This window comes from Homalodisca vitripennis, chromosome 6, assembly GCF_021130785.1.
Source record: "Homalodisca vitripennis isolate AUS2020 chromosome 6, UT_GWSS_2.1, whole genome shotgun sequence".
Classification (NCBI taxonomy): domain Eukaryota; kingdom Metazoa; phylum Arthropoda; class Insecta; order Hemiptera; family Cicadellidae; genus Homalodisca; species Homalodisca vitripennis.
The window spans coordinates 156,135,076-156,159,097 of record NC_060212.1 but is presented as its reverse complement, the minus strand read 5'-3'; the positions used below and the strand labels follow the sequence as shown (position 1 = coordinate 156,159,097).

The 24,022-nt window shown below is 33.6% G+C and overlaps 1 protein-coding gene across 1 annotated transcript in view; it reads left to right on the top strand.

Moving 5' to 3' along the window:
- Positions 1-24,022, top strand: part of LOC124365041 (hydrocephalus-inducing protein-like) — a 213,041-nt gene that overhangs the window by 67,279 nt on the left and 121,740 nt on the right. Inside the window, exons 24-31 of the mRNA XM_046820939.1 lie at positions 1,172-1,389; positions 3,190-3,377; positions 6,541-6,708; positions 7,639-7,782; positions 10,545-10,739; positions 18,828-19,023; positions 20,884-21,071; positions 21,884-22,086. Coding sequence (XP_046676895.1) covers positions 1,172-1,389; positions 3,190-3,377; positions 6,541-6,708; positions 7,639-7,782; positions 10,545-10,739; positions 18,828-19,023; positions 20,884-21,071; positions 21,884-22,086 — 1,500 coding nt within the window. The remainder of the gene's footprint in view (positions 1-1,171; positions 1,390-3,189; positions 3,378-6,540; positions 6,709-7,638; positions 7,783-10,544; positions 10,740-18,827; positions 19,024-20,883; positions 21,072-21,883; positions 22,087-24,022) is intronic.

Below are 24,022 nucleotides of genomic sequence, written 5' to 3'. Positions count from 1 at the left end.
ATGTTTAATTCAATACCAAAAGATATATGTGATTAAAAAATATACATATTTTTTCAAAACTATTGAAATTATGGCCATTAAGTAAACAAAATATAAATTGTCTCCTGCATACCATTAGTTAAAACGTTTTATTCGGATCAGAGATGCACATAAGTATAAATTTAGAAGTAACATAGATATTTGATAAAGTTTTTCTAATCAAAATTAATTGTCAACATTCTATCTGAGCTATCATGAATTTAATTTAGTATGAAGGAACCTCTGCACAGGCTTTGCCTTTAGAGGCCCTATATATTCATAAAAGTATGTTTCATTAAAATATTTGTTTGTATAATCATATAACTGAAGTGTTTCCTTTTTTTACTTTTAGTTTATTTTGATGTAAGAGTCATCATGCAAGTGGTATATTTAAATGTGTGTTAAGTACTAAATATTGTTGAAGTGATTCTTAAATTATTAGTTTAAAATTCTTGTAACTTGTTTAAAAATATGTACTTAACACTTTTATGAATAAATATATTCTTATTCTTGTTCTATTCTATTCATCCCCAAGGCTCACTTTTATAAGATGGCCCTAAAAGCTTAAAATTGTTGTAACACTGGCCCTCTCCAGTGTTTTTGAATCCCTCCACCAACTGCCTCTCCTCCGACCTATCCCCTTCAATTTATTTATTAGTGAATCACTTATACTCAAAACAAACACAGTTCAATTAATGTTTTAGATGTCTTGTATTCTGCAATCGATTACTACTCTTTAAGTATAGTTATTTAACAATTAATGGTTGAAATAATCAACTATAGATTTCCAAATGGCAATGTTTACAGGTACGTATTGTGCTTCTACATTTAGCACTGCAATCAATCGCCGTCCAATAACTCTACACAAATCGCAAATTTTGAATAAGGGTTACAAATGGTTAAAAGATCATGACCTTTAACTACAAAAAAATCATACACATGAAGATTGTAACTGTAAAGTACTTCAATAACATTAATGTGTTTTTTGTGAGTGTTATTTTACATTTTTGGTGTGGGAGAATTGATTCTCCTGAACCCTTCAACTTACTGGATCTGAGTTCCCTTAAAGTTTAATAGAAATTGGTATTAAACTTGTATACAATTATTTAAATACTTCAAATGTATTCCATATAACTGGTCCAGAATGTTCCAGAGATTGTATGAGACGATGCTGAAGCTGGAAGTGAAGCATAATCCAGAGAAGATGACAGTACAGCTGATAGGCTCAGGTGTGGAGCCTCGGGTGTTTCTGGATCCTCTGACTGTACAGTTTGGGGCCCATGTACCTTACTCTGGGATTGTACAGAGAGAGTTAATTGTCAGCAATAAGTGTAACTTCAACATTGAACTGTACTTTCCAGACTTTGACAGGTAACTATAGCAACCTTTCCACTGGTTACACAGTAGTTAATCATGATTCCTTAATGCAATACTATGTCCCCTTCTGATTCTGCCCTTCCTCATGGGCCACTGGCTTTTGTGAGCGTCTTATCTAACAAAATAAGAGGGAAACTCAATACAGGATTTGAACCTGCTTTATCTCTAACTCATCCCAAGTCCGACGCCTTAGTTCATATGCATATCGGATCTTATATGTTTACCAAAATGATGTTAGTAATAAGAACAATCTACATGTTACTGTAAGGCAGGTCTAATAGTTTGGTACAGAGGTATATACACGTATTGTCTATAATATGTTAAGGTTTAACATTATAATGTTTTCTGTTTGGGTCTCAACATTTTATTTACTTATGAATCGGCAGATATGATTTTGATGAGTCAGGAGGGCAATAAGCTGGGTTTTATTAAGAGAGTTATGTTCAAACCTGGCTATTTTAACAAAATAAGTCTGCTCTTCCTACTTTATAAAAAATCCCTTGATTACATTAACACAGAATGTAAGTACCGTGCTTTTTACTGACTGAGATAGAACTCATTGGAACTACTTCACAACCAAGTTATCTACTCATCACATATAAAATTGTGCAAAACATCCAATCAGTTACATGCAAATTACATGCAGTCAACATAAATTGTTAACTAAATTCAATGACATTGGTTATTCAACATATGCAGTGGCCACTTATACTGGTTAACAAAACCTCACTTTGAACTGGAACCAATGCTTCCTTCGCTATCTGTTAGAAAGTGCCAGTAACAAATGGGGACTCATGAACAGAAGACTTTTTGTGTTCTGCAGTTTGCAAAGACCGAATCTTTAGTAACTGTGCAACGTGCGTTCCATATAAAGTTCGGTTGTGATCCTCTGAGTGATGATAACGTCCATAGATGGTATCATGAGTTTGAAGATACTGGCTGCCTTTGGAAAGGGAAGAGTACGAGATGACCACTGGTTAGTGAAGAGAGTGTTGAGTGAGACATTCACACAAATCCCACAGAAATTAGGAAGGCTAGTGAGTTAGCAATTAATAAAATAACGTCTTACTTAAACCAGTGCTAAGGTGTGGAATCACATTTAAAACTTTATTTGTGTAATTACTGCCACAACTATTAAATTGTATGTGAATTAATACTGCAGGACTTAGATTGGAATATTATAGAACTCTTATTCAGCACATTTTTGTTGTAACTCAAAGGGTCAACTGATAAAAAATAATATTAATCACGCAAATATAACATATTTCAGCGTGCAAAGCCAGTTCTTAAACACATAATACATGCCTTTTGACCTATTGAATTACACAGTATACAAGTGTTAGCAAGAAATATCTGACAAAATGTTTCAGCAACATCAAGTGGTCTTTGTAAGAAAAAGGGAATTATTTTATTCATCATCTTTACAGTTTGTCATAAGCTATTTTATTTTTATTATTATAAGGTTGTAAGGTTGTTATTGTTTTATTTTATTGTTAAAGTGCTATTTGTAGGGACTAATTCATTCCAAATACCCAAGAATCTAGACGACAAATTTGTTTTCTAATGAATTGCTTTCCATATTATTTTTAAAATGATGCTTAATCACACCCATTAATGATTCTTATTGCCTAAACCCACATGTTATGTGTAGTAAAGTTATCTAGCTTTTATTAAATATATATTTGTAGTTTTTAATAGTTTTAAATTAAACGTGTAGTTTTAAAACATTTTTAGTAGGATCAGATCTACAGATTGTATTATTAGTGTCTTCATTTCAATTATGTTTTGTTACAGTGCAATACTGGAAGAAGATCGTGTGCTGAGAGTTTTAACTCATTTGTATAATTCTGACAAGTTATTGCTTCCTTTAGACCTGTATGATACAGCGCTATCAGAAGAACTCAAAGAATTTTACAAAAAACTTGTGGACAACGCACGAGAAATATCAAAATCAAGTTTGGAAGCTACAGAGAATATTGCAGGTAATGTCACATTAGAATTAGGCTGTGCCATTAGTAGAATAATAAATCACTTAATTTTTCTCTGTTTAAATTTTTATTGTAACTTGGAGATCTGAAAAATAAATATTTTTAAATTTAGGTCAGTAATAATAAAATAATTACGAATTTAAAAATAGAGAGGAAACAAAATTAAAATCATATTTATTTGACTTATGTATTTAGAAGTCTTCTCACCAGTGCTAAATCAATGGTTCTTCTGTTCAAAGTCAATGCTATACCATTATATAAAATCTATACTAATATATAACAATCTAATCGTCGTCGTGTTACACATACACATACATCAATTCTACTGGACCGATTGTACTGAAATTTTTCATGGACATTTCTAGAGTCCCTGGTTAACATATAGGCTTATTCTTATTTTAAAACTCCCTCTGGACTATGTCATGATGGTCTCTTAAGTTGTGAAAAATACCACCTTGGTCTCTAAAGTTACATTACAGTGAAAAGATGTTATTAATTGAGAGTCTGTTAAATATAATCAACTGCTTTGTGTAAACATTGTTTTATTACAGTAGAACTAAATGTTTACATCACTGTGGTCTTGAAATCATAGAGTAAGCTTGATAGTAATAACACTTCTCATTTCAACCTTTTCAGCGACCACTGTTGAGCACAGAGCAAGAATTTATCTAGATGAGAAAATTAACATTTCTAGTAAAAATACACTTTTAACTGTACATTTTAGTAAATATTAAGTGGGCAGTGCTTAGTCACTATTTTAATGCAGATATAAAATACAAAGTTACTATCTAACTTTTACTATAAATTTAAAACCCATCTTAGATGACAGATTTAGGCTTCTCAGACCCACGTATGTATATGTTTTTTTTTGGTCAGAAAACATGGCAAAACCAACAGTGAAGCAAACAATACTAAAACCTGAGTAAATTACAGTGGTTATTAATATACACTTTTTACACATTTTCTTGATTATAGCAATAAGACAAACTCAACATTAGTGTGGAAAATGTAACTCATGAAAATTGCATATTAAGCTTTGGTTAACTGCTAGTAGGAAATATAAAACCATGTAACTGTAAAGTGCACGATATGGACTAGGGCAATACCAAAAACTCTTCAAGCCTGCTATTTCGCTTATCCCGTAGTAATGATCAAGGACTGGCCAGTATGTAGACATTTTCCACCTCCCCGTGTGTGTTAGTAGAGTGGCAAATATCACGATTTATCCAAGCTAATACCAGAAAAATTGCACTGACGTGCCTATATTATCAACAACGTCTGATTGTGATATTGTTATTTTTAATTTCTGTGTTTAATTTGTTGACATTTTTATTCATCATTAATTTATTGGAGTGTCTATTGTGCTCATTATTTGCATTTATGTCATGACTTTCTTGGAAATGCTTATACTATTTGTAACTATTGTTTTATACATAGCAGACTCATTAAAGCAATATTAAACATTACTAAATTATTATATTACGTTCTAATAGGAAAATTTAATAAAAACTCTCTGATCCATTTTTTTAACAGGTCACTGAGTGTACCAGAACAAAGTTGACTTTTTTACAGTTAAGTGTAGACTAAATATCCAGTCTGGCTAGAAATGTATATGTGGCTTTCCAGATTATACTGCAGGAAAACCATGTGAATCAAACTAATTCAATCCACAACATTTCAAATGCAAATTTTCTGGTTATTGGCACACTTTGTATTGAATGATGAACTAGAATTCCAAATAATAGAGCTACATGTTCCACATTCTCAGCATGTTACATTCTATTTTGTATAACGATTATTCCCCTTCCTATCCGTCTGAATGCTTTTCTTTCATTTCTGAAACTAGCAATTGGAATACTCGACGTGGAGCCTCTCTGTTATCTATTCCTGTTCATAGATCCTCTATTTACAGTAAATCATTCACAGTCTCTGCTTGTCGACTTTGGAATAACCTCCCGGATCATATCAGAGGTATTCGAGGTCGGGAACGGTTTCGGGGGGTGCTTAGGGACCATCTGTTTTGGGCCTCGTCGGGTTGATGATATCGTGGCATAGGGTATGGGACGATGGCTTTGTATGAATGGTGATGGATGAATGTCTGTTAATTTCCTTGTAAGTTTTATTCTATTTATTTATTTTTAGTTTCATAGAGAACCTTTATTTCATTTTATTACTTTATATAAATAGAGATTATAATTTTTGATTGTAAAATAGTAATGTAAACTGTATTGTGGCTCTTGTTTTACAGTAATAGTAGAGTTCATTAATTTATGGTTAGGTGTAAGAGAGGACTTAATAGTCCTAACCTCGCCAATTGAATATGTTTTACGTTATATTCAATAAAGACATTTTTCATTTCATTTCATTCATGTTGACAACTTTTTACAACATTGTGCAAAAAAACATTTTTTAAATTTCAGTACTACACTATCCATGTGTTAATAGAAACAAACAGGGCTGGATTTACATATGAGCTGAATGTGCTATAGCCCAGGGCGGCAGAATTCAGTGTGCAGAAAATTTTGGTAAAAAAGTAAAAAAATAAATGTTTTCAAAAGTTAAAAATGTTTAAAAAAATTACTTGTAATAAATAATAATTTTCTACTTTCTTTTCATGATTTTAAAGTAATTTTCCAGTTGATAAATGTTGTAACATCTCATATTTTATGTTAAAAACAATAACTGCAACTATAAGAAGCATAACTTCAATGTTGACAGTTCAACCTATTTTATTTGAGTTTTATTACAAGCTTAGCGTGGCCGCCTCGCTGCCGCTGACATCAAGTCAACCCACCGCAGTACCAAGGTAAGCCTACATGGTTGGGGGGGGGGGGGGTTCAAATTGTGGATAGCCCAAGGGTGGCAAATCTTCAAATCCACCTCTGGAAACAAATTATTCTCTAATGTAAGGTTTGGAATCATCATTTCAGTACTACAATAGCTAACAAAGTTTAGACTCACATCATTCACAAGTTAACATTGCAAACTCCTATTTCAGCATAGTATAAGAGAATTTGGAAAACTTACAACAAAATTTCTTTGGAATTTCATAAACAGCATAATAACGGTTTTACGGTTTGAGCAATGTGTGGTTTTAAAATTCTGAAATAGATAGAAAGTTAGACAGTGTGTTTATTGGTATTTATTTTACTTGCAGAAAATTCTTCTACTGGAGTCTCATCAATAAGTCAGAGAAAATTAAGTAAGAATGAATTGAACACGTCAAGAGATGAGAAAACCAGTGATGTTGAAAGTGATAGTTTTGTTCCTCCTTCTCATCCGCTATCATTGATGTCGTTAGATGGAATAGAAAATCACTTACATGGTATGTATAGTTTGATTCTAGTTTTTAACTCTAGAACTGATTCAGTTGACTATTTTATTCCTGTTCATTGTATTTAGTTCACATAGTAACACTTACATAATTAAGGCTATTCTCATATGTTTTATGTAAATTAAGTTTTTAAATATTTTGAATATTGAAAATTGTATCTATTTTCTTCATATTTATATTTAAGAATGCAGACAATAATATAGAAAAAAATATTGTATCTTTTAGAAAAATTTCATTCTATGCAAATGTATTGTATATACATACTTTTTTCATGAAAAAAACTACAAAACACTTTTTTACGAACCATAAAAATATTAAATGAAATGTGGCTTTGTTAGAGTTGAAGTTATTAGGACTCTTAAGGTTTCCTCTTCCACTTAACGTCACCATTTCTACTGGTACTATATTTCAGTTTTAAACATCTGCATGAGTATACAGAGTGTTCAAAGCTGAGGAGAAATATTTTGTGATATGGTCAAATAGTTGAAAATAAACAAAAACGTTCCTATGGTTATATTTTTTCCTTTAGTTGTAAAAGTTATTTAATTAAAATCATCTTATTCATTATTTGCTTAAAACAAATAAAAAAGGAATTTCTCACATGTAAAATATTTAAGAAATAATACATTCACTTTAATAATGTTTTTTTTTTTATTTTATTGTGATTTTACGTATCAATAAAAATTTTCATAATACTGGTTGTCCTTTTTGTGTACTAATATGTTGAAACAAACTTTTTGTAATGTTTAGGACTCAAAATAGTGTATGATGAAGGAATCTTATATTATCAATTGCATTCTTGAGAATTTGTAATATTGACAATGAAAAAAGTATTGATTTATTATTCCAACCTTACATACACAAGGTTTTATATGTACAAGAATTGTACAGCAAGTATAAAAAGTAATCACTGTTTAACAGGATTGATTGATGACTCATCTGTTGAACTGGGAGGATCTAGTGACCCTCTGGAGCTGAAGGAAAGGACAGTCCCTCTGCCCGCCTTAGATGCAAAGGACCCCAACAAGGGCATCCTTCTGGCCTTCCACGGTGCTCCTAAAACAGGTACTACAATTAGCAATGTACAAGGGCTATCCAGAAAGTAACATACGTTTTTTAATGGTGCGGCAGTGGACGGGGCTTCAGCCACCATCGTGTCAAAACACTCGGGCATTCAGTATGCATCGAGCTATAGTTGCGCATGGTTTAATTTTCTCACTGTGATTAATTAAAATGTGTGCAGCAAATCTTGCAACTTATGAAGTGCGTTCAGTGATAAGGTTTTTGTTGGCAAAAAACCATAAACCAATTTAAATCTATCACCAACTGTGTGAAATTTATGGAAATGGAATAGTGAGTCAAATCAGAGTAAGGCAGTGGTGTATTGAATTTTAAAATGGGCGCACCAATGTTCATGATGATAGACGTAGCGGTCGGCCTAGCCTAGTGACTGAAGATTTGATATTGAAAATCAAAGACAAAGTTTGTGAAAATCATTGTTTCACAATGACTGAACTCTAGGAACATTTCCTACAAATTTCACAAGATTTACTTCATGAAATTGTTGTAGGGAAGCTTGGATACCACAAATTTTGTACCAGGTGGGTTCCAAAAATCCTTACAGAAGATCACAAAAAACCAAAGACTTGTTGCCTTGTTAACTTTCCTTGATGAATACGACAAACATGGTAATGAACTTCTCGATCGTATTGTTACTGGTGATGAAACATGAGTGAAGCATCTCAATTGTGAAACCAAAAATGCTTTCTATGGAATGGGGGCACACACATTCTCCAAACAAAATAAAAACCAATAAAATGTCTCCTAACTCTGTCAGCAAGAAAGATTATGGCACCTGTTTTTTGGGATGCTAAGAGTGTGATTCTGCTTGATTTTCTTGGACAAAGAGCAAAATCAACACTGAGAGGTACTGTGAAACATTGCAGAAGCTACGGTGAGCGATACAAAACAAGCGTAGAGGAAAATTGAGCTTAAAAATTTTGTTTTTACACGACAATGCACGTCTCCATACAGCCAATCGTACACGACAAGACTTGGATGATTTTGATTGGGAAGTGTTGGATCATCCACCTTATAACTCTTTTGAGACATGAAGACCTGGCTTGCAATGCAGTGCTTCGATAGTGATGCTGAACTTCTTACTCAGTGATTAACCCTTTAAGGAGTATGGACGTCAAATGACGTCTTCTTTTGATAGGCTAAAATGAGTAATGGATGAAATGCAAAAAATTACCAAAAGGAGTAAAAATGTAAAATCTTAAAAATTTCTTTAAAAATGTTTATTTACATTTGAAAGCTTAATAAAAAAGGACTACGTGTTCTAAAAGTCAATATTTCACTACTTTTTCAAAATCAAATTTAATGTCTTATTTCCTCACTACGGCAGAGTCAATCAATATTGTCTGCCATTTAGACAACAGTAACAAACTAGATGGTTGCTCAACAAATATGTCACTCTAAATATGGCCACAGTATGCAGTATACGAGGTATGGCTAGTATGTATAATGTGGCGGCATATTCTGACAGCAAAGCAATGCGCGCACGACGCAACCTTGAGTCAGTGGCTTCTACCGGGTGACTACTGCTATCTCCTGGTAAAATCAGATTATAAGTGATTGCGAGCACAAACATGGAAGTTAAGTATGTTGCCGATAGATGGAACCACTTTACAGCCAAATCTACTTAAAGGCAATCAGTAATAGCATCGCATTTACGATAATACAAAAATACAGAGGCTAAACGTCATATGACATCCGTACTCCTTTGGGCCAATATAAGAATATACATCATATGATGTCCTTACTCATTATGTATAGTTTACACACACTCCTTAAAGGGTTAAGATCTCAGGCGGCAGATTTATAGAAAGCTGGAATTGAAAAACTTGTGTCATGTTATGATAAATGTTTAAATTTGAACGGGGATTAGTTCAATAGCCTAAGAGTGTAACTTTTAACCCTTTGTGGTCAAAAAGCTAGCAGCACTGGCCACACCAAGGTTGCAGATAGCTCGCGTTATTTTTGCCGTAGTTTGTCCTCATAACTGGTATGGCCAGTACAGATGGCCACGCTACTTTTGTGGACAGCTCAGTGGCCATATTTGTTGTTTGCCTCCCCAGATGTGAATTATTTTTCAATTTCCTTCATGTTATTCGCATAGTAGTTTAAATGCTTCAAAAATAATTTAAAATTTATTTGTAATGAATCTTTTTAATAAAAACATGAACATACTCTTATACATATATTGTTAACAAAGATATGTAAATAAAATGTAAAATGTAAAATTAGGCTTTTACAGTTATGTTATATTCAGACATGAACTATTTTACATGTTTCTCAGTGTTTACACTTTTTACGGAATAAAACTTTCTATGTGTAGTCAAGAATATTTAGCACACGTCTTCTAGTAAAATTTTCTAGGTTTATATCCCTTCTATCACTTCACTGTATAGGCCCACAACACGTCATTCGTAGACTTTGCGATAGAGGACAATTAGAACGTAAATCCAAATTTTTAAGAAAACTTTTGCTGTATGGGCTAAATACACAGTTTACACTTTTTTTCTGGGCTGACAACATCAATAAGCTTGTCCATGTGTGTGTTTTAACAGAGCTATCTACTGAAGTAACAGACATGTTAGTAAAATAGAGCACTTATGCCTGGCTAACACGGCTTATCAAAATTACAAAGCACGGTTATTGGGCTGACAGGGCTGCCACCATTGTAAAGTGTATGCACTTGATTAATTATACTGACAATATTACAGAGATTGTTTACTAAGCTGACAGTGTAACCAACATTATAGATTGCGTATACTGGGCCAATAGAACTGCCAACAAGCTGTTGCTGAGTGTAAGGACCCTGGACCAGGTGATACTGGAGGAGGCAGCAGGATCGGACAGGTTGGCAGCAGTCACGGTACAGCAGGCTGTGTATGACAGCTATATGGAACTTGCTGTGGATCTGGATGCTGTAGAAACGGTATCTGAAGTTGGTACAGGTAAATGTCAGATTGTGAGACTGTATTCTTAACTTTGGCAAATGAGTTATTTTTGGTCCTGGTTGTGTGGGTGGGTGGTCAAAAAAATTTAGGATTAATTTTGATATTGAAAAATTTAAAATATAGTAATCAAGCTAACTAATAAAAAGGCAAGAAATCAATACCTGCACTATGTCAGCCAAAATTTTATGTATCGTATAATTTGTTGGTTGCCTATAATTATATAGAATGGTAAAAACGTTATTTTTTTCTGGTTGTATAATTGTTGTGATTTGCAGTTCGGGACATCCAAAATAAATTTCAATAAATTAAAATTAGTATGTAGAAAATTAGCATAAGAACCTACCTTTTAAATCTATATATTACAGTTTTATTCTTTCACTTTGTTAATTTTTAATTCAAAACAAACATCAGTTAATTTCCGTACAACCATTTTAAATTTTACCTCTTACTGATTCAGTTTCTCTTTACAGGATGTGTGCTATCTTAATCTTGAATGTTATACTTTATTATTATCAGACACTGACATGTGGAATAAATAATACTCCATTAATACTACATAAGTAATAAATTTTACTACCTGTTTTAAATTCATAAATGTTGAGTATTTACTTTAAAAATGGATTTTTAATAACTTATTTGACTTAACATACAGGGTGTACATAAAGTCCTGCACGGGTATAATATTTATCTGAACGATAACATATAAATAAACAAGATTTGGTACATCAATACTACACCTAAAAATCTACTTTTTGAAGGAACTATCAGTTTTCTCTGTAATATCATGGGGACGTCCCGCAAGGAGTCAGAAGGAAATCTTAAATAGGAGCAGAGGTCAACATGGACATCATTTTAAAGGGCTTATCTAGCAGAGTTTTAATGCCGCAAACCGCACTCAAAAAGTTTGATCCAGTACAAAATGGCGGCTGTTCAAAGATTTTACTTGGTTACATTTTATTAGTAGCCATAACCCCAGTAAAGCAAAACTGCAACCAAACGAATACTGCAGCTGACTACTACATTATGCTTGTCAGTTGTACAGAAGTGAAATTATGACATTAGTTATCTTCAAGGGTTACAAATTTGGTCCTATTATATTGATAACGGGGAAAACCTGATAACAGTAACAATTAGAAATCTCAGCGACCTATGACAATCGGAAACACTTCCTGTTTCTATAAAGTGTTGAACAGTTGTTCTAGAATTTGGCTGCCTCTCGTGACAGTAGTCATTAAATAAATGGCATGCTTCCTCGTGTGATCATCTGTTATTTTCCCCAACCAACCATCATAAGAAGTGTTTTACGTTCACGTTCGTCAAGCGACATAGTATAGTTGAAGAACTACAAGCAATACGATAAACTCTTTTGTACTAAAGCGCACTGATAAAATGGATGGACAGCACTACTAAAACAAGAAAACTAGAATAGCCTACTATGAATAGACTGGCTAATAGGAAAGTCCTAACTGCGACCCAAAGATAAGAGGTTTCTAATTGTTACTGTTATCAGGTTTTCCCCGTTATCAATATATTAGGACCAAATTTGTAACCCTTGAGGATAACTAATGTCATAATTCACTTCTGTACAACTGACAAGCATAATGTAGTAGTTAGCTGCAGTATTTGTTTGGTTGCAGTTTTAATTTACTGGGGGTTATGGCTACTAATAAAAATGTAACCAAGTAAAATCTTTGAACAGCCGCCATTTTGTACTGGATCAAATCTTTTTGAGTGCGTTTTGCGGCATTAAACTCTGCTAGATAAGCCCTTTAAAATGATGTCCATATTGACCTATGCTCCTATTTAAGATTTCCTTCTGACTCCTTGCGGGACATCCCCATGATATTACAGAAAACTGATAGTTCCTTCAAAAAGTAGATTTTTAGGTGTAGTATTGATGTATCAAATCTTGTTTTATGTAATGTATTGAATTACAATAATAATTATAATAATAATTATTATACATATTATTAAATTGTTACTGGCAAGTTAAAGCCACAGCCAAAGACCAACTGTATGATCTATGATGCTGTGACGTCATATGGGGTGATTAGTTTGAATAAATGCCATTGGCTGTTCTCATCACGCCACCAGATCGTACCACCTACCACTTTCCAGTGTCTTGCCCTTGTCTCTCTCTCTGTTACCCTCCAACCTTAACCGAGCACAGTCGATGATGTAAACTAATTCAGTCTTTTTATTCCGATTCCCCGTAACCCGTACACAACAATTGGCGACGAGGTATTAATGCGATCCCGCGAGTGCAATGCAACCTGTTCGATTGTGCGTAAATAATTTCTTCTCCGAAAATTATAGTGGGAGGAAGTGTGTCTGTAGTTTGGCGTCACGTGGACTCAAAATCGGTACATTTTGATTTTTGGAAGACAAGGTCGTAAATTAGAACATTTTCGTCTTTTATTTAGTGAAACAGTAAAAATGGCGGGAATTATTGGCGGAATTGGTGACTTCGACAACAGTGCAGAAACTTGCGGAATTCGTATGTTGAACGATTTGAATTATTCGTTGACTGTAACAGTATTAGTGACGACAAAAAGGTTAGTACGTAACTAACAGTCGTGGGTGTGAAAACGTACAGTTTGTTACGAGATTTTATGTACGCCGGAAAAACCCTTTCAGTGAAAAAGTTTGATGAATTAGTGAAGTTAATTCAGGACCATTTGTACCCGAAGCCATCATTCATAGCTGAAAGGTACAAGTTCAGCAAAAGGAATCAGCAGGAAGGAGAATCAGTCGCAGAGTACATCGCCAGCCTCAAGAAGTTGTCTGCATACTGCGAGTTTGGCGCATCCCTCAACGACTATCTCAGAGACAGACTGGTGAGCGGCATCATGAGTGAGTCGACCAAGCAGAGGCTGTTGGGAGAGACCACCCTAACCTTCGACCAGGCTGTGAAAATCGTCTGCTCTGTGGAAGCGGCGGAGAAGAATGCGGCGGCATTGACAGTGAACGGCGGCAGCCGGGTCCAGCGGATGGCAGCGCATCACCACCCACATGTGAGAGTCGCGGCAGCGGTGGCAGCGCGAGCTACATCGCAAGGCACGAAGTCAAGGTGCAGTGTACGTGCTGTGGGCAGTGTGGTCACTATAGGAAGCAGTGCAAATTGTTTGGTGTTGTGTGTCACAAATGTGGTAAAAGAAATCACATATCTAAGGTATGTCGATCTACTGAAATTAGTAAGTTACCAGACAATCAGCTTTCGAAAAGTTAAGAAAGGTATATCTTATCAGTCTAATTTTCAAAACAAGAAAAAACAAAGATTTATAAGAAACATAATTTTGTAAATGATAGTTCAGAACTGTCAGATTCAAATAATTCTAAGAATTATGTTCAGAGTGATGAAAATCTTGAGAGTTATGTCGAGGACATACAGAATTTATTTAAAGTAAATGAAACTCACCGTAAAAGAATTAGAGTTGACCCAATTAAGATTAAAGTCCTAGTGCAAGGTCGAGAAACCATATTTGAAGTTGATACTGGAGCTAGTGTCACAGTGTGTAGTGAGGATTTTTAATGAAAATAATTTTAGTTCTTGTAAATTGTTTAGAAAACGACCTAACTTTGAGTTCGTACACTAATGAACCTATTATACCTGTGGGCAAAGTTAATGTTGATGTTTGCTATGAGAAAATACATAAATGCTTAGATTTGTATGTTGATTAGAGGAGGTTTCACATCCTTTAATGGGTCGTGATTGGCTTAAAGTACTGGGAGTTGACATTCTCGTTTAAAAATAACTTGTGTGTTATAAACAGACCTATAGATAACAAGGCTAATTTCGAGACAATGACGTCCGAGCTAACTAATCAATTTCCAGAAGTGTTCACTGAGAAACTAGGTCAGTATACAGGCGAACCAGTAAAACTAAATCTAAAAGAAAAATGCTAGACCTAGGTATTTTAAGCCAAGACCGATACCATTCTCATTGAAAAGTAAGGTAGAAAAAAGAACTACAACGCTTAATTGACGAACAAGTGTTAATTCCAGTAAGCAGCTCGGAATGGGGAACGCCCATTGTACCCAGTATTAAAAAAGAACGGTGAAATTAGGTTATGTGGAGACTTTAAAGTTACTCTAAATCAGTATCTAGAAGTAGACAAGTACCCTATACCTAGAATAGAAGATTTATTTGCAAATTTACAGCATGGAGAACGTTTTCTCTAAAATAGATCTTAGTCAAGCCTATATGCAATTAAAGTTAGATAGTGAGTCACAAAAATTATGTACAATTAGCACGCATAAGGGTCTTTTCTCATATAGTAGAATGCCTTATGGAATCTCATCAGCCCCAAGGCATATTTCAAAGAGTTATTGAACAATCTTTGCATAATTTAGAAGGCATATCAGTGTTCATGGATGATATTCTTATCACCGCACCTAATAACGAAAACTCATGTAAGTAGGTTGCAAGAGGTTTGTAAACGCCTGAGTGAAAAAGGATTTACCGTAAAGAAAGATAAATGTACATTCTTTGTAGACAAAATCGAGTATCTTGGTTTTAGTATCGATAAAGATGGACTGCATACCTCTGAATCTAAAATTAAAGCTATAAATCAAGCACCTGTACCTAAATCTGTCACTCAAGTCAAAGCTTTTATTGGCTTGGTAAATTATTATGGAAAGTTTATCAAAAATTTGTCAACAATCTTGAGTCCGTTGTACAACTTGTTAAAAAAAGGACGTGCCATTTGATTTTGATGAAAAATGTCTCAAATCATTTAGCCATGTCAAGGATGTTTTGACTAAAGCACCAGTTTTGGCGCATTATGATTCAAAGTTGCCTGTAAAACTAGCAGTAGACGCAAGCTCGACAGGGCTGGGCTGCGTACTTAGTATCATAACCCCTGAAGGCGTTGAGAAACCTATTGCATACCACTCTCGTACTTTATCACCAGCAGAATGTCAATATTCACAAATAGATAAGGAAGCTTTAGCAGTAGTATATGGAGTAAGGAAATTTCATCAATATTTGTATGGCCGAAAATTCACATTGTGTACTGATCACAAACCTTTAATTAAGCCATATTTGGACCGAAAAAGGGTTTACCTGTTTTCGCAGCAAGCCGATTAACAAAGATACGCATTATTTTTAAGTGGATACAATTTTGATGTACAGTATGTAAGGTCAGAAAAGCATGGTAACGCAGACGCATTATCACGCTTACCATTAAGCACTAAACACGTTGTAAATAATAACAATGAACCAAGGTGGGAAAGGTACCTATTTACACTGTATCGCTGAAAGTTCAGTACCTTTAACTTTTGAAGATGTAAAAGCTGAAACCCAAAATGATCCTATTATAAAACAAATACATAACTATGTGATGTACGGATGGCCAAATTTTTTTGTCAGGGGAGAATAGGAATTGTTACCTTATTTCCAAAGGAAGGACGAGCTAACAGTTGAGCATGGCATTGTTATGTGGGGATATAGAATTGTTGTTCCTAACAAGTTGCGGTAGCTACATATTAAATGAGTTACACGCGAGTCACTTGGGAATTGTAAAAATGAAGTCAGTAGCAAGATCCTATATTTGGTGGCCAAATATAGATGAAAACATTGAAAGCCTAGCGAACAATATTGCTCTTCCTGTCTTATGGAACGTTCTAGTCCTAGTAAGAGTAATCTACATGTTTTGGCACTATCCATCTATGCCATGGGAAAGATTGCATATTGATTACTTGGGTCCTTTCAAAGATAAGACCTACTTGGTAGTAATTGATGCTTACACTAAGTGGTTGGAAGTATTTGAAGTAGGCTCTACTTCAGCTAAGCTAGCTATAGAAAAGTTAAGAGAACTATTTTCTAGATTTGGATTACCTGTCACTATCCATAGTGATAATGGACCACCATTACCTCAGTTGAATTTAAAAATTTCATGCAACTTAATGGTATAAGACATACATTTTCACCAGCTTATCATCCTCAGTCTAATGGTCAGGCTGAAGAACTCAGTTAAGTATGCTAAACGTAAAATAAGATTGGCTTTTCAAGAAAATATTGATACTAAAGTAGCCTTGAATAGGATGTTATTTAATTACAGAAACTCCGTTCATAGCACTACTAACGAGACACCCTGCCAAATTAATGTTCAATAGACCACTAAGATGCAGGCTAGATTTACTCAGACCTAATATAGCCAGAACTGTGCAATTAAAACAGGACAAACAAAAAGAATATTTTGGCGGTAGAAAAACGAGAATTCTATTTCCTAATCAATCTGTATTAGTGAGAGATTATCGCTCTAAAGACAAATGGATAGAGGGCATTGTAATAAAACAGTTAAATAATGTAATGTATTCTGTTATGACAAAAAACTGGTCTAATTTGGAGTAGACATATTGATCAGCTGATAGGACTACACAGTAGTATTGTTGACAGTGACAGTCAAATTCCACCATCTCAGGACCGTACAGTTGCGGAGCGTGAGGCAGGCGCTCATTGTCCGCCAACTCCAAGCCCAGTCCAGAATTAGTAACACTGACCTCACTAGATCAGCTGGTCTCTCCCCCTCCTCACCGCATCATACCTCTCCATGTCACATCACTACCCCTCATTCTAGACCACGTCTTTCTCTACCCCTCAGCTGTTCCTTCTCCTGTCACTAGAACAGCTGATCATACAAACAGATACCCAACTCGTATTAGGAAACCTGTAGAGAAATTAAAACTTGTAAATAACTTACAGTACTTAAGGATGACATTTAATAATGATATGTGTTATTTATATTTATATGTGTTTATTATATATTTATTATTACACTTGTATTGTTTTAATTTATCTATGACTTGTGTGAATTCAATTTATTTTGAAATTTGGAAGGGAGGAAATGTAATGTATTGAATTACAATAATAATTATAATAATAATTATTATACATATTATAAATTGTTACTGGCAAGTTAAAGCCACAGCCAAAGACCAACTGTATGATCTATGATGCTGTGACGTCATATGGGGTGATTAGTTTGAATAAATGCCATTGGCTGTTCTCATCACGCCACCAGATCGTACCACCTACCACTTCCAGTGTCCTGCCCTTGTCTCTCTCTCTGTTACCCTCCAACCTTAACCGAGCACAGTCGATGATGTTAAACTAATTCAGTCTTTTATTCCGATTCCCCCGTAACCCGTACACAACAGTTTATTTATCTGTTATCGTTCAGAAAATATTATACCCGTGCAGGACTTTATGTACACCCTGTATAAGTTCGATTTGGGGTAGCTAACAGTGAAAAATTGTTAACAATTTTTCTCTTCTCTTATAGTAATTAATTTCTTATTGTTAGTATGCAATTTTAAGTGTAATTTTTATTTTAGTGTTGTAGATATTATAAAGCATTTGTAAGCATGTATTTCTTTATTAAGCGGGTTTTATACTTCTCTACTAATAGTGATTAAAAACCTAAATTAATCCCTGTTTCAACTAAAAGTAACAGAACAAAATTCATACCCTGTTTGACATTTGAGAATCATTCCAGAGCATTTAATTTCACCCAGTAGTCCTATATTTTTGTATTTTTTGACTAAAATGCTTTTTGTACTAAGTACAGTATTGCATTATAAAATACCAAGTTGTTAAAAATGTACCAGCATATTTTAAATAAAAAAATTAAATAGCCATATACAGGATTAAATAAATATATATGTCCTGCGACACAGACTTTTTTTGTATGATTATTACACTATAGTTAAGCCAAACAATACAGTGCATTTATGATATAGTGAAAAATTATTCGTACAAATTATGTCAATTACAGAGAATATAATGCCCTTTGATTTAGTGTCAACTATTTTTCTTCCTTTTAATCACTATTAGTATTTTAAGGTCTGAAACAGTTTTGTTTATCAAGATTTCCTGAATTGTAGTGTTAGTAGAAACTCTGTTTTATAAACCAAATTAAATTATAACATATTTGGCAATGGATAGAAATCAAAATATTAAAACTTAAGCTTGCAAGTTTTAGAGATTTAATGGCTATAATAATACTTGCGTAAATGTAATGGGAAAAATAAAAGTTGTGGGCCAGTAAATAACATGTGTTTTAGTACTGAAAACATTTTTAGGTGTTAATTACGATGAACTCTGCAAGAGGGTATTGTTTCTAAGTACTGCTAAAGCACCACCCATCCTAGTGGATGAAAAGAAGAAGGGAGCAGGAGGAAAAAAATCTCCAAAGCCTAAAACTGCAGTTAAAACGGACTCACCAGCTACATTTAGAGATATTCCAGTTGAAGTATTTGTTGATTTGATTAAAGACAGGTTTGTATTTCTAGTAATTGAAATTTTACGTATATACATTTAAATTTATAATCTAGAAATATTGTGTTAATGAGGTTATTAAAAATATATGTAATCAATTAAAATTATATTTTTGAATATTTTATGATAACAATACAATTTTTGTAGATCTAAATGTATAGCGGTGATTCAATGTGCTTTTGTTACTGAGATTAAGCTTCAGATCTTTTTGCAAAGTGCAAGTAAAGTGATAATCTTTTACTAGCATTATCTTCAAGATATGTTTTAGTGTTACAAAAAGTGTAGAGGTATGAAGTAAAATCATAGCTCATAATTACAGTAGTAGAATTTGACCAGTGTGTGAAAGGATTGATCTTGCAGCCAGCACAGAATAGTTCTCTTTTCTCTTGGGTTTACTTTCTTCAGATGCTCCAGAAGCTTCTTTGAAAAGTTTTTTTCAGCATATAAAGGGTCTTTCAAATAAGTCTCTTCTTTGGACTGAAACAGTGTAGTCTCCTGCTTGTCTGGTAAAATGTTGTGCATATAATTTTGTCTTAAAATGATCCTTGGCTAGGCAATACCTGATTATCTCTGAAATGTCAATGGGTGCAACTGTCAGTAGTTTAAAGTGTTTGAAAGAGCTCTTACAACAACACATAGGTGAGAAAGGTTGATTCAATGCAAATGTTGTTTACCTCCATTTCTCCTTGTACTTAGTGCAATGCCTGAGATATGGTACTGGCACAGATTTGAATTCTGGAATCTGGAGTCCACATCCATCTGAGAAGATCCAGCAAGACCGAAACAAAACAGTACTTCAACATTCGCATTCAATAAACCCTTCCCACTATAGCTGTGTTATGTGTAGAAAACTCAGTTGCTTCGCTGTGCTTTGGGATCGTGTCTAAAACATCGTAGTGCACTCGGTTGTGCACCTGATGAGACAATGAGAACACTTCTTCATCTAGATTAAACTGAATTTAACGAGAACTTTTGTAGCATAGATCTCTCTAATGTTGAAATAATACAATACAAAAACAACCATGAACTCACTGTGTTGCAGATAATACATTTTGAATACTGAAATCATGGCACGTACATAATATTCTTTTAAGTTACTCTTTTATTTCTGTCTTGCTTGATCCTCTCAGACAGACATGGACTCCAGATTCCAGAAGATAAGTCTGTGACGCTGTCAGATATTAGAAGCTGCGTTAAGTGGAATGTGAAATGTAGCTAAATCCAACAATCACACCCTCTTGTGGATTACCTCTTTTTACTGGAAGAACTTTAGACTGTATTGATATTATAAGGCCATTGGTAGTTTTTTCAGTTCAACTATGTGAATTCGTCCTTTGCAGTAGTTTGCAAAGCTCTTAAGTGCCATTTGTTGAATTGAAAGGTTGTAAAGTTTATTTAAAATGTGGTTATTTCCAAGACTTTCAAATACGTTAATTATGTTAAGGAATAAAATTGTTATAATATATTCCACAAGGTTAACAATCATGGTTGTAAATTTACCATTGTTATAATCATGTTGCTCTTCAGTTAATAGTTAGTTGATTCTCACATATTTCTATAGTCTAGAAGTTTATTCAATTATCTTAGAAACTGGTTGTGGCTGTGAGAATGATCTATATTTGGAGATATTTTTGGGGTTTCCTTTTTCAATTTCTGAAAGATTTTAGTGGCTTTTAAATAAGGTGGAGGAGTACCTTTCTCTATGGAGGTTTAATGGAACAGGGAACTTTTTATTCCTATCTTTACCTTTATAAATACATTTTTCATTTAATTTTTCTTTATTGTTTCCATATATATCTATTAAACGGGGTTCTTTATTAATGTTCTAACAAAACTTATGAGGAACTTTATACTTTTCAGACTGCTGGAGGAAGTAGAGATGGGTTTGGTGCTAGTAAATTTGACAGGGTTCTTCCTTAAGTTGGTCAAGCCTGCTGTGAGCGTTATACTGAAGTGTGTGGGTCATATCAGCTGCCTAGACTTTGTCACTTTATTCAATACCCATATACACAACCTCATGTGGAAAACTAAATGCCAGCAAAAGAAAGGTACGTAATTCCTATCAACTTGTACTAGTGGGTATAATTTTGGATATGCTAAATTATAAGTAATTCATCAAAATGAATGAATGAATTGATTTTATTTCCCAAATATGTACAATATTACAATACAATCTGTACAATTAACTTCTAAATTTTTACAATACCGAACGAAGTTTGAAATGTGAACAAAGAATAAGAAATAATCATCATAGAATAAACATCATAAAAATAACATCATGTATAAAAACATTGTCCTCGGGAAATGAGCCTGCATGGGCTATGATGCCTGTGCGCAGACAGATAACATTACATCATAACATATGATCAGCTATAACATTTGCTGCCAAAATTAAATGTTCTGTTTTCTTTTAAATTTGTGACAAGTATTTGAATTTCCAGAGTTTTATGAGTTTGTTGTTCCTTACAGTTATAAAAATACCATTTTCATTATCGAAATATTTAGTTTTTCTATATATAAACCTTTATGAAGCCCTGAATTTTTAAAGTGATATGTCAAAAAGGTACTAATAACTTCGATTTCTTAAAATAAAATCATCAATAACCCACATCTTATTTTTGTCTTAAAAGTTGGTGTAGATTAACCCTTTAATGATTGTATGTTGCAATAACCTTACTGTAAAGGATACTTAAGATTCAGATACTTAAGATTCATTTGCAGCTATGGAATTACTGAGTACTTTGTGCATTCTTTCAGTTTTGTCAATGATTTAGTATTGTCATACATACATTGTACATACATACAAACATAACTGGTTATTTCTAATTTAGTTTAATTACATTGTATTTTTACATTACAGACATGATACAGAAGATGATGGAGGAAGAGAAGATGGTCTTGTTTGATGAGATGAGCCGAGAACAGCTGATGGAGCTGTCAGCTGAGGATCAGTTAATGTTTGAGAAAACAGTTTTAGAGGACAGAAAACAGCTGCTGAACAAGCTGAGGGGTAGAGAGCGTCAGACAAGCCTTCCTGCTTCTCCCGCTGGCACCATTGCTACCGTCAGTACAACGTAGACTGATATTTCACTTGTTTAGGGTTTGGTAATGGTCTTTGGGAAATTAGTTTACTACCATGAAATAGAACAGTTCGGATACAACCGATTATTCAACAGGATCATAGATTTTCATAAGTGAAAGTAATTAGATTTTGATCACCACATAGTATATTTATGAAGACATTATTTTAATTAAGAACCATATTATAACTTGTAAAAGATCAACATTGGTCAAATTTAAATTTCAAATGGTTCGCAGCAAGATTGGTAAGCAGAACTTGTTGTGTACCACAAACAGCTGATAAACCAAAACAGATGTTATGTTTTACATCACATGTAAATAAAAAATAATTAATAAAACAAATGATAAATTAATTTCATACTGAAATCAATTCAACATTTGTTTTGAATAATTTATAGTGACCATGTGCTTGGGTTATCTTAACTTCACTGTGAATTGAACCATGACATCTAATGTGGCTCAATACTTTCATGTTAACATTGGACATTTGGACATTTGTTTGATTATTGCTGAATTAGAGTAAAATTCACATTTAGAACTTTGTCATGTGGAATCGCTAATCTTGGACAGTACTCTGCAACCTAATACTTGAAGTACTTTTAATTACAACAACATCGTGGAACACCTAATCAATCTAATACATTTTGAACTTAATCACATGGCTAAAATTACATTGGGCAAATTAAAAACAAACACTGCACCACCTGATCTTCGCTATGTGGCACCACTAATGTGGGACACTTAACCCTAGAAGTGGCAATGCTAAACTTCCACAGTGGCAAGCTCTTTTTGGCCACTTTGCAGAGTATTTTTTAGAAATTCACCAAAAATATATTTTTTACTCTAACCTAGTCATGTTGCATACTGAATTCTTCAGAAAGAGTTGAATTTTCATATTATGACAAAATAAAATGATTTCTTGAAATCTGAATTGGACTTATCATGTGAAAAACCAAAAAATGTTGATTGACCGAACTAAAATTGTAACTTTGACACTTTGTAAAAAATAATAAAAACATAGTTACAGAAAATCCATTATATACCAAAGGTAGAAACAATAATTACCTACAAATACCAAAGGAAAAGTTTGAAAATTATAAAAAAATAAATAAAATAAATGAAAAAATTACAAATACATTTTTTTTTGCAAGATAGCAAAAAAAGTTGTTTTGTTGAAACTGGTAAAAAAACAACCTAAATGCTGTAGAATCTTTGCATACTATATTTTATTTTGAAGAGAAAGAGTTTTTCTACAGATCTAACAGATCAGTTTATTACAGTAAATTATTATTTTTAGATTTTTGTTTGTGATCAAACTTGAAAATGAAATTTGGTACCAGGAAACAGTGAATAAACAAACTAACACAAGATCATAAAAACAATGCCAAATTTATTACAAACCAAAAAGATAGACAATGTTATAATAATAAAGTAAATATATAGCTATATGTACAAGCCAAGAGAAATGAAACAGTCACGTAGGGCTACTCAGCTAGTTTTGCCACAGACCGCGAGAGAAAACTTAGGATTATTTCAGTTAGTACCATTGATTATTTCATCGTGATGTTGATGATACTATATGAAATGTTATGTTATTAACTCCACTTATAGGGTTATCTATATATATTAATGTAATGAAAATAACTAAAACTTTAAAGGGTTTTAGTTATTTTCATTACATTAATATATATGAAATGTGTTTGAAATTTAGTGGTGAACGCAACTGTGCAAACTAGGCGTAAAAATAATTATCGGTTGCCTAGCAATAAGCGGCAATGTGAAGCGACTTCTAAGACGTCGCTTGCCACGTCACGGCGGCGTATAGAACGTCTCAGACGTCGCTTGCCACTTAGAGGGTTAATCAATCTAATACACTTTGAACTTCATCACATGGCTGATCACGGGAAAATCAACACTG